At 54.1% G+C, this 11,941-nt stretch overlaps 1 protein-coding gene across 2 annotated transcripts in view; it reads right to left on the reverse strand.

Moving 5' to 3' along the window:
* Positions 1 to 1,356: 1,356 nt before the first annotated feature.
* Positions 1,357 to 11,941, reverse strand: part of SIK3 (SIK family kinase 3) — a 148,940-nt gene continuing 138,355 nt past the window's right edge. For both annotated transcript variants that reach the window (XM_006761549.2, XM_006761550.2), the window contains 4 exons: positions 7,352 to 7,515; positions 6,453 to 6,585; positions 5,567 to 5,726; positions 1,357 to 3,227 (listed from right to left, as the gene is read on the reverse strand). In XM_006761549.2, coding sequence (XP_006761612.2) covers positions 5,578 to 5,726; positions 6,453 to 6,585; positions 7,352 to 7,515 — 446 coding nt within the window. In that variant the 3' untranslated portion in view covers positions 1,357 to 3,227; positions 5,567 to 5,577. The remainder of the gene's footprint in view (positions 3,228 to 5,566; positions 5,727 to 6,452; positions 6,586 to 7,351; positions 7,516 to 11,941) is intronic.

Genomic DNA, 11,941 nt, shown 5'->3' on the forward strand with positions numbered 1-11,941 from the left:
CTTAGAGGGACTGCTTCGGAAGTGGGTCCCCCGTGGCTGGCCCTGGATCCCCTGACTCATGTGGGGGTGCTGCTGTTAGCCGACTCCAGGAGTGGATTTTGCTCATTTCACAATATATGTCCCAACGTTATACTGGTCAGTCTATGCTGGGAGGACTCTGTCCCCTGCTAGGCCTGGCATGTAGCAGACACTCGGCAAACATTTGCTCACTGGATGACATTGGCGCACTGACAGAAGGGTCACAGGATGACAAAGCGTCATCTGAAGGAACCGGCCTTGGGAGGGGACTCGAGAAACTCCGAGCACTCAGCCTGGGTCACGAACCCTTCTCTGAACGGCTAACCTGAGAGCATGCGGTGCGTCAGGATGGGGCCTGAGCAGGGGAGAGGAGCGCCCCTGCCAATAGTTCCTATTTGGCAGTTTTGTTGCAGCTTTTGGTGATAGAGCCTCAATTTAGACCCCAGGGGAGGGCATTGTAACCAGCCAAATGCAAGATTCTCTGGCGCCCTGCTGCGTCCTCCCGCCGGGACAGGGGGTGACAGACTTCATCTGGGACCAGCAGGAGGGAGGGCTGACTCAAAAGGTGGTGACAAGCCCTGGCCGGTGTGGCTCCGTCGTTGGAGCATCGTCCTGTGCACCGAAAGGTTGCAGGTTGGATTCCCAGTCAGGGCCCGTGTCCAGGTTGTGGGTTTGATCCTGGGTCCGGGCATCTACGGGAAGCAGCTGATGTTTCTCTCTCACATGGATGTTTCTTTCTCTCCCTTTCTCTTCTCTCTCTCTAAAATCAATAAAAGAACCATGTCCTTGGATGAGGATGTAATAGTTTGTGAGATGCTGGAAGGCACCTGAGAAGTCCCTGGTTTCAGACACCTGCACGGCTTCCCGTGGGGGTGTGGCTAGGCTCCGGCCTTCCAGGAAGACCCCTCTCGAGGAGACGGTCCCACTGCGACTTCCTAACCTGCCAGGGACTCCAACGCCTTTGTAAGTTCCCTCCTCTCACTCTTCTTCCTACAACCCAGTCAATACTTCCCGCCTCGGTAATTTCTTCACAGGCCATCAGCCAGGCGGGCCTTGCTGGGAGCTGTCCTGCTCCTGGGAGTCCAGGCGTGGAAGGGGGTGGCAGGAAGAGTCCCTGTGCTGCCCCAGCACTGGGCTGACTGGGTCACGTCATAATGGCCTGGCCTGGACTCCCCGGGCTTTTGAGGGCCTTCGGCTATTCCTTCAAAAGTGCCTCTAAGGACTGTTTCCCACCCGATTCCGCAAATCCAAGCTCCCTCAGAGGGGCAGAGGCTACGCTGGCGCAGGGCAGTGCGGAGCGGGGCTGTGTGCTTCAGCAAGGCAAACAACATGTCAACATGAGATGGTAATCTGTTTTTATTTTCACAATCCCCTACTATCCAATTAAGTTACTCAGTTGTAAGTGCCCACAAAAAAGGGGCTAAAGGTCTTACTGCAACTTGGGTCTGGAGATTTTTTAAATCCTTTTTTAGTTCAACATAAATGGGAAAGAAAAAAATACTTCTGACATTTTCCAAGAACAGAATTAAGAAACTATATTAATATACGTTCAACATATACTCGCGTATTGGTTACTACAATACAAAGCAATAGTTCGCAAGATGGCACGATTGACAGGCTCCCTGGCTTCCACCTGGAGGGCGGGTCTGCTCTCGGTCCATCCAGCTCGCAAACAGGACAGGTGGGCCGTCGGGGCTGGAGTTCAAGGAGCCCAGGAATCAAACAGTAGCTGTTGGGGCCTCCTGGTGGCCTCCTTCTGGTGGTAGGTGGAGGGCTGGCGGGACCAGGGGGACACGGGACCCATTCCGAGAAAGGCGCTGGCACTGCGGAGTCCAGGAGGGAGGGCTGGGAGGGAGCGGCAGGGCCAGTGAGGACCAGCGGCACGGATCCTGTCGGAACCCTGGATGGCCATGCCGGGCACCCGCTTTCTTCTGTGCAAATTCAGGATGAAAGACTAGGAGGGGACTGGGGACCCTACTCTCCTTTTCCAGAAAGAAAGGACTAAGAGTCCGAACATTAAACATCTCTTTCTTGCTGTGAGGATCAGCCCAGCCAGCACCCGAGACTTTGGTTTCTAACAGCGAGGAGGGAAGGTAGTGACACAAACAACAGCTCTGCCGGTGCGTCCTCACAGGACAGTCCCACGCAGGGAGAGCTGCTCATGACGGCGGCTAACGGAAATCCTGTGAGCAAAAGGTACAAGGCCCAATTCAAACAGAACAGAATCTGTTAAACATTTATCTTTTAAAGAAAAGTTCCTTTTGTTTTTATTTACTAATGATAATAACAATATCCACATTTACCAAAACAATTCCTACATGGTCAAGAATGAAGGTGGGGGGTGAGGATGCCCAGTGAAGGAGCAGGTCAGAGAGGCAGGGCCGCACAGCTTCTGGTCCTGCCTGTGACAGAGGCTGAAGGGAGTGTGTGTGGCAGCAAACCTTTTTACAGCGCGAGCACAGCTGACACAAGCACAGGGGCCGAGGTGGAGTTTCAGCCCATGGGCGGAGGCAGCAGGATGGGAAGGCACCAACCTTCCAAGAGGGGAACTGAGGGGAACTGAGTCACGCACCGAAGAGGCTCACACGGACCCCGCGTCCCTCAGCGCCAGGCCCTCCCGGCCTCGCGCTGACATTCTGATGCCAGCGTGGCCTGGTGTGCGGTGGATCCAGCAGGAACCGTCTCCCCAGGTGCCAAGCCTGGGGCTGCTGCTTTTGCTCTCCCTTCTCCGGCCACTGAGATTCCAGAGGTGGTGCCCTTCAGTGCTGCTCCGCACAGAGCCATGCAGAGCCCTGGAGGGCGCTGGGAGGGGAGGCTGGGGGGGCTCTAGGTCCCCTAGGCTCTGTCCTTTCTTTGCTCTTCTCTTTCAAAAATAAAAAAGAGAAAGAGAAGCAAAAGTAAAAAAAAAAAGAAAAAAAGAAAATCACCTCCAAACGAAAACCCCAAACCAAAGCCAAACCAAACCACCAACTGAAATCCACCAGATACACTTTCACAAAAGGTGTGAACGTGATTTCCTGTTTATTTCCTGGGTGAGTGGGTCATACAAGCAAACATGGCAAAAGGCCCTCGGAGCCCACAGGAGCAGCACATGGCAGAGCCGACGGAGGAAGGAGCAAGCGCTCTGGGGGGGAGAGGGCAGGCGCGATGCTGCTGGATGCTGTTGTGTTAGTCTCACTCTCTCCCTCTATCCCGAGCTGCACGTGGACCTGCAATAGAGCAGACGCAGGGCATCAGTGTGGACAGACCCAATGTTCACTTGAGAACTTTTCAAAAAATTCAACTTTAGCGTACTTGGTGTGCCGGTTAAGAATGGAGGATTTTGTAAGCAAAGAAAACATGATAATTTCAAGAGAAACATTGAAAGTGCTTTATTTATTCAAAGTAATGTCCATCACTAGCTACACATTTCCCCATCTTTCAGGTAATTTGTGGATACCGTCCCAATAAAACTTTTCTTGTTTTGAGCAAACCATTCAGAGACCCAATTTTCCACTTCGCACATTTTGAAGTGCCGCTCAGAAAGGGCGTGTGCCATCGATCGGAACAAATGGTCATCTGAAGGAGCAAGGTCTGGTGAATACGGCGGGTGGTTAATACTTCCCAAGCAAGATCTTTTAACGTGTCTTTAACTGGTTTTGGAGTGTGTGATGGTGCGTCATCATGAAGCAAAATTACTTTGTGGTGTCTTCTGGCCCATTCTGGTCATTACATGATCAAAGCGTGGTTCACATTGATTATTTGTTGTCAGTAGCGATCAGTATTAATGGTTTCACCTGGAAGCTCATAATACCCCACACCTTCCTGATCCTACTCAACGCAGCAGAGCAGTGTCTTCTTTCCGAAGCGATTTGGCCTTGCAGTCGATGTTGATGGTTGACCTGGATCAACCCATGATTTTGTGCATTTGGGATTCTCAAAATAAATCCACTTTTCGAGTGTTTTAAACCAGTGTTCACAAGTATCTTGAGATGGAACATGTTCACCATAAGCTTCCCGAAGTATATGATAACTTTTTCCTCCAAATAAAGTAATGAATTAAAACTTCCCGCAAATGCTCTTTTTTTTTGGGGGGGGGGCATGAAATTCAACATTTTTAAGTGTAAAACTATCTATGATGTTAACACCTTCAGCAAATTTGACATATGAAGTTTTGAAGCTTGCTGTCAATCCAACAAAATAGCGTACATATCAAATCACATATATATCAACATATGTGTAACTCCATCTATTGAAAAAAATCCGCATAATTAACCGGTGCACCTAGAAAGCATGACTTTGTCCTTGCGTAATGCAAGCACCTGACAAGCTCCAGCTGCGGGCACCACCTCCAGACGCCTGGAGGGCTGCTGGCAGCCACGCCCTCCCAGCCCTTTGTTTCAGAGATCTGGGTGGGCTGAGTAAGGCCACTTGAGCTCCTGGTCTGTCTTCTCTTCCTGCTCTTGTGTGTTTTAAATTCACCAATGAAGAGGAGTCAGCGACCCTTCAGGGCCTATGCTGGACCCAATTAAAGCAGAGCCCCAGGCCTGTTTCCTCTCTCTCTCCCCCCAACCCCTTGGGGTGTGGCCCCAGGTGTGCCCTGTCATTGCCAGTCTTTATTTTTATTATTTTTAATCCTCACCTGAGGATATTTTTCAATTGATTTTTAGAGAGAGTGGAAGGGAGGGGGAGAGGCAGATAGAGAGAAACATGGATGTGAGAGAGACACATCGATTGGGGCCTCCCGCATGCACCCCAACCAGGGCTGGGGATCAAGCCTACAACTGAGATACATGCCTTTGACTGGAATTGAACCGGGACCCTTCAGTCCTCAGGCTAGCGCTCTATCCCCTGAGCCAAGGGCATTTCCAGGTCTTCAAGCAATAAACCCGCATCTGATCAGTCTCCTGGAGGTTACTGCTGGAGGCCGTCTTGCCGTCACAGTCAGAACCACGGTGCGGCCCAGCCACGACACTGGTTAACGGCCAAGACCAGTAAAACTGGGACTGGTTCCCTTTAGCTTGGGCTTCTCAGGGGTCTGCCATATCGAGGCTCTCATGGGGATTTGCCAGACGGCCAAACAGCCATCAAGTCTTTTCTATCAATTTCCAAAGAGCCCACACTGCCTGCCGTGCTCGGTGAGGCATGACCAGCCCGCCAGTTCAGCCTTCACCAGGGGTCTCTGACCGACTTCCCCGTCCAGAATGTCCTGCCTTGCGGTGCGGCCTTAAACCTGTGGCTGGATGTGTTTTCTTGCTGGGCTTCACCTTCCAGGACTGAGTTCAAGGACCACCTCCTTATTACTCTGGCCCAAGGTGCGCCCATCCTTCAAAGCTCGCTCGCTCCTGGTCTCTGTGGAGCTGCTCCAGCCCCTACAATTCCAACACACATGTCTCTCCCCTCATTAAACAGGGAGCCCTGGCCGCATCGCCCCTGTCTGCCCCTACCCACACCGCAGAAGGACTAGCACCGTGCTCAAGGCAGAGCAGGGCGCTGGAAGGCCAGGAGGGAGCAGGCGTGTGGAGCTTGTACAAGCGTCTCCTGACCAGATGGGGCTGGCCATACGCACCGTGGGTCCCGTTACACGCCGGCCTGCTCCACGCTGAAGGAGACCTCGGGGTGCTTGTAGCTGAGCAGGATGTCTGTTATACACGTGGACGGGTAGCAAGAGCTCAAATGCTGGCCGTCAGTCAGGTCCAGGTGCTCATGGCCTGACCTCTCCCCACATTCTGAGGACCAGAAAGAACATGTGAGATTTGCAGGGCTCTGGGGGGGGTGGGGGGGCAGGAGAGAAGGAGAGGAGGAGGAAGAGAGGTCTGAGCACTGCGGCCTGACTCGCAGCCTGAACCCCAGCTCCCAGCAGCCCGCGGTGTGCTCAGCGTCTGCAGCCTCCTGTCCTGGCCTGGCCTGTTCCCGTGGAGCCCTGTCCCCGCTGCCACTGCCATGTGGGGGGAGGCAGAGCACTGCTCCTTCCGCGAGAGCCTTCTCTGTCAGGCGAGACCCTGGTGCCACAGACACTGGTCACTGGGCGCTCCGAGCGCAGAGGGTCCACTGCATAGTGTCTCTGCCTCGGGATGCAGCGGGCAAGGCAGCCCGTGAAGATGAGTCAGGATTGACCGCAGGCCCGTCCACTCCAGGCCTCTCACCTTCTATGATGCCCCCTGGCTGCTTCCAAGGAGAGGCAGGCACATTCCATCCACACACAGCGCCGCAATCAGAACCAGAGAAGCAGCTGTGGGAGGAGCGTCCTGACAGCATCGGAAAGGGGGTGTGGCACCTGCATGCAGCCAGGAGATGCGCTCCTCTATCCACTCACGCTCGGGAGTAGGCATGGGGCGTGGGGCATGGGGAGTGGGAAGGGTGTCGTGTCCAGAGCCCTCTGGGTCCCAGGAACTCCGTGCAGAAGAGGGGAGCAGTCACTGGGCAGACGGCACCACACGTGCCAGGCTCCTTACCCTCATCCTCCCGGTCCGGGAGCTGCTGGCTCCCCGTGAGCGAGACCTGGCTGAGGACGGCATCGGACATGCGGGCAGAACTCAGCGCTTTCCCAGCCACGAGGCTCATCCCAGGCAAGTCGTCCAGCTGCACCTGCAGGAGCGACAGCAAAAGGGGTAAGGACGCCACACACAGTGGCCCTCAGAGAGCCACCCCCCCCCCCCCCCCCACCGGCAGCACCCCAGACCCTGCCTTCTGAGTGCCAATGGGGGGAGGTTGCAGCAGCCACCCTGGGGAGGGGGTTGTGGGAGGGCAGGACCCCCACACCTACATGGCTTCCCAAACCAGGTTTCGACCTATCACCATCACCACCACCACCGAGTCTGATTCAGGACAGCACTGCCCAACAGCACGGAGGCAGATGTCCCCTTACGCTGTCCAACACCCACACCAGCCACAGGGCTACCAAGCACCCAAGGTGACTGCAGTGACGGAGGAACTACGGTGTAACTTCATTTTAACCACATCTGACCAGGCCTGGCTGCAGGGAAGTTGCTCCTGCACTACATGCTGCCATGCACTGCCTGGGAGAGCCCAGCCTCGCTGAGCCAGGGGTGCCTGGAGGAGCGAGTTTGTGGCTGCCAGCAAGCCAGCCAGGAGCCTTGGGGCTCATCTGCTGGGCTTGAGTTTAGACTGTGTGGGGAGAAGTTTAATAACCAAAACCAGGGAACAGAGGGCAGCTACTGGTTCTGCAGCAGGAAGTTGGAATGCAGATTCTGCTGGATTAAGGCCTGGCTGTTGGGGTGATTCAGAGACCAGCTTTCCTGGTGCAGAGATGGCCTCTGGGAGGAAGCGAAGCGGGAGTGGGGGTGTGCCCATAGGACTATGTTATGCTTTCAGCAGTTGGGGACCAACATACATAGGCATCGTCGCTGTTCTGGATCGTGTGGTGTCTCTGCAGCGTCCGGGGCCTGTGGTGCTCGCCACCCGGGGGGCGTGCCGGGTACCCAAGCCCATTATGATCTGGCAGCTCCATGGCTGGTCCTGGAGAGCTTCCTTCCATGCAGCTCCCTCTGACAGACTCTGAGGAGACAGAGCCAACAGGTCAGCAGACCTCGCGTCCCTCCAGCACTGGGACGCCTGTCAAAACGTCCTGCAGGGACCCGGGCAGCGGGAGGCCCACCTGTGCGCTGACTGCTCCCCTGGCCGCTGGGCCTGGCATGGGAAGGAGCCGGACCAGCCCCCCCCACCCGAGTCCCATGGCCAGCACGGCCTCCTTACGGAGGAGAAGACCCACATGCTGACGTTCGGTCACACCGAACCGTGACTTTGTCTTCATTTCTGTTGACAGTGCTGCTCTCAAACCTACGTGCACATGAGAGCGTTCCTGGAGCCTCGGACCCCCTATAGGGAGCAGGGCCATTCTGTGGGCGCTGTCTCCCCTTCGCTTCGCTGACTCCCGCTCAGTGCACACCCCGCCCTCTCCTCTGCCTCTCAAACTGCTGCTCCCAACCCTTCGATCGCTCCTCTACTCTTTCCATTCCTACCTGCGACCCACACGTACTCTGCAATACCATCTGTTTTCACGGCTTCACTGGCACTGCCTCTGTGCTAAGAAGCGCTGGTGCCCCTCCAGGCGCCAGAGCCACAGCTCCAACTACTTACTGGACATCCAGCAAACACCGCACCCGTCAGTGTCTCATCCCCACAACCAGCTCCCCTTTCAGAGACCTGTGTTCTGTGCCCGTTCTCCTGACCTGGGTGTGAGCTCCTTGCTTCCTCACTCCTGGTTCCACAGCGACCTAAGGGTAAGGGACCTACCTCTGCAGCGTCGGCCAGGGCAGCCCCTTTCTTTCCAATCACACTGCTTCCTTCAAAGCCCTCTTGCCTGTGTTACTACCACAGCCTCTAAGCCACCCTCTGCCACGAGCCTACAAAGACGACTTTCTCAAGGGCAGCCCAAACACCTCATTTTCATGCCTTCCAGCCCATCTTCCAGCGAGCACACTACCCTCCCTGACACTCTAAGTCTAGTCACACGGGACCACCTAACACTTCCCACCGTTCACAGCTCCACACGTTTGCTCCCGCTGCTCCTCCCCCTGGAATGCTGGGTTCTTCCACTTCCCTCCCTGCCATCCAGGTCAACTCGCCCTGTCTCATCTGTCTCAGATGTTAGCATCGCTGTGAAATCTCCCCCTTCAAATAGAAGTTGGTCCTTTCTTCCTTCAAGTGTCAGAAGACTCTACTAAACTCTGAGTACTCTAACGTAAGTCCTGGCACCCGGTTCAGCTGTGACTTGTCTCCATCAGTCACTAGGACCGTGAGTTCTCTGAGGATAAGAACTGTATCTTATGACTGCCTGGGACCCAGACCTGTTCTCACCCAGTAGGTATTTAGTAATTTCCTCCTTGGCTGGCATTAATAAATGCCCTTTTAACCCGGGTTATGGTCCCGTCAGGGTCATAATCCCGATAAACTGGGATTTGGAAAGGAAGAGGAGGTCAGGAAAGCTCTCATCCGTCGCACCTCTGTCCCCACACAGACAAACACAGACAAACACCAGGGAAGGTGAGAGACCCTCCTGGTGGCACTATTGGCTCCATCCTTAAGGGTCTGGTGCTTGAGCAGGTTTTGTTCGCTTGGTTGTTTTCTTTGGGTTAAAGCTCTTTGGCACGTAGCTCCTGATGAACTGTACCCTGGCAAGACCAGGCTTTAAAAACTTTTACGTAGGAAACAGCCCTAGTGCTGTGTGTACCATTCCAATAGCTACTCAAATAATGAAAGTGAAGCATCCTGTTAAGTGCTGGGTGAAGGGCCAGGTCTCTGTACTGGAATGGTCTCCTATAGCGATCAAGGTCAGACCTGGGCTTAGGGGCTCAGGCAGAACGGGGAGGGAGGGGACTAACTGGCATACACATGGATGGAAACACAAAATGCGAAGAACATCATCTGGACACAAATGAGAGGAGGGTGAGCTTCTCAGTGACAAAGGTGAAAACCAGTGAGAAACCTTCTGAAAGTTCTGTGAGCAAAGAGGTCAGAGGAATAGCCAGACATCAGCTCTTTCACTACTGAATGCTAAAGCCAGCAGAGAGGGGAAGATAGAGAGCCTGCACCAGGGCGTGCTCCCCATCCTCCCACAGCCCAGTTCCTCAAGGACACAGCTCACGTGCTGGCCCCAGGGCCAAACCACCACCACTGGCAGGAAGTGGCGCAGCGATGGCTTGTGGAGCGAGGAACTGGCTCTCTGGTCTGCCCTGCCAAGAGGCTACACAGACAGCTGCTTCTTACCTTTTCAAGCTATTTTCTTTTTTTGTTAATCCTCACCCGAGGACATTTGTTTCATTGGTTTTTAGAGAGAGCGGGGGTGGGGGGAGTAGGAAGACAGGGAGAGTGGGGGTGGGGGAGAGAAACATTGATGTGTGACACATCCATCAGTTGCCTCCTGCATGCACCCCTATTAGGGCCGGGGGTCGAACCTACAACCCAGGTACATGCCCTTGACCAGGATTGAAGCCACGGCCGTTTGGTTCTCAGCCCAACTCCCTAACCACTGAGCACACCGGGCAGAGCTCAGAATATTTTCTGATGCCTGCACTCTCGTCTTTGATCACTAGCACCATCCATCCAGGCCCTCGGGGTTCTTTTTCATAGAATTGAATGCAAATCTCATCTGTCTCACCTCTGTCCCCACACAGACAGCGCTCTCCCTTAAAGATCTCTGAAGGGTCCTTGTCACACACGAGATGTGTAAGCCCTGCTTCTTGATATTCAGCGACCCCCCCCCCCCGCCCGCTTCCAGAGGCCTCAGTGTTTGTCTGTCTGATGTGTGTGCTAAGTCTCCCCTCTCCCCCCTCCCTTCTTTTGAATTTATTTTTATTCCTGAAAATGAGGTTCCTACAAACCCAAGCATGCACCCTCCTTTGGCCCTGCTTTTGGAAGATCGCATGGACCCTTACCCCCTCGCCTGCTGTCTTCCTAGCCTTCAGGTCCGGTGCCAACATACACGAGTGCCACCGAGACAGACCTAGTGCTTGACGAAGCAGGCGACGAGCCCTCCGGACTCCCCAGCGCAGAGCTCATGAGCACAAGCTCTGGGGCCAGGGAGCCACGGCTGGAGCCCTGCCTTCACTGGGTCCTGAGGTGTGGGCCTCAGCTCCCCAGGCATGTAAGCGCAGAGCTGTGAAGACTGCGTTACTCACACTCATTTCAGGGACCTTAGTTCGGAGGGGAAAGGGCTTACTGCGCCAGTTGACAAAAACAAAGAAACTGATTTATCACAGAAACCTACTTCTACAATTACAGAGACAATTTCCCCATGTAGAAGTGAACAAATGAGTTAATGAAGCTTTAATTTACAGAGAAGGGGCTTCTGGTTTAGCAGAGACAAATAGGAGTTAAACACTAGATGACACCGGAGTTGGGTAACAAACCAGGGTGTTGTCCACTCAAATTTCAATCTAACCCATGGGTCGAAGGTCCAGAAGGCCTAGCATCTACTGCCTGGCAGGGCTGCTTATAGAGGGTGTAGAATGGGAGGCAGGGAGGCATGAAGGAGAGAAGATTAGGCTAGGGCAGTGGTTCTCAACCTTCCTAATGCCGCGACCCTTTAATACAGTTCCTCATGTTGTGGTGACCCCCAATCATAAAATTATTTTTGTTGCTACTTCGTAACTGTAATTTTGCTACTGTTATGAATCATAATGTAAATGTCTGATATGCAGGATGTATTTTCATTGTTACAAATTGAACATAACTAAAGCATAGTGATTAATCACAAAAACAGATAGAGAGAAACCAAGATGGCGGCATAGGTTAACGCCGGAGTTTGCTGCCTCGAACAACCACTTCAAAAATACAACTAAAAGACAGAACGGACATCATCCAGAACCACAGGAAGGCTGGCTGCGTGGAAGCTCTACAACTAGGAGGAAAAAGAAAAGCACACCGAGACTCAGAGGAGGCGCAGGACGGAAGTAAAATACTAAGGTGCGGAGTGCATGCGGAGCAGGCTGGCGGCTAAGGGCGCGCTTGTCTATTTCGATTGGGAGGGAGTCTCAGACTCTGAGCTCTGGATCCGGGGGAGTCTCTGGGGACCCAGACTCAAACGGGAGAAGCGGGACTGTCTGGCATTGGTCGGAACTCAAGGGCAGCTTTCTCTCCGAGGTTTGCAGCGGTTGCTGGGACTCTGAGAGGCAGAGCCCCTAGGGACGGGACTGAGAGCAGCCATAACTGCTCGCACCGCTGGCCCTGTTGATCACCTGGGATCCGCCCTGCCCAAGCCCTGCACAGAGGCATTTTCCAGATAGCCTCAGGCAAAGGCTAGATTAGCACCGCCCTAGAGATCCAGCACAGAAGTTCTCCCACTGCAGACACAGCTGATTCTCACTGCCAATTGGCCAGGAGGTCAATTCCTCCCAGTGATCCTACAGCAACCAAGGCATAGCTACAACAAGACTGTGCACAAAGCCCACAAGGAGGTGCACCAAGAGTGTCCACCTCAGGT

This window comes from Myotis davidii, unplaced genomic scaffold (genome assembly GCF_000327345.1).
Source record: "Myotis davidii unplaced genomic scaffold, ASM32734v1 scaffold97, whole genome shotgun sequence".
NCBI classification, from domain to species: Eukaryota; Metazoa; Chordata; class Mammalia; order Chiroptera; family Vespertilionidae; genus Myotis; species Myotis davidii.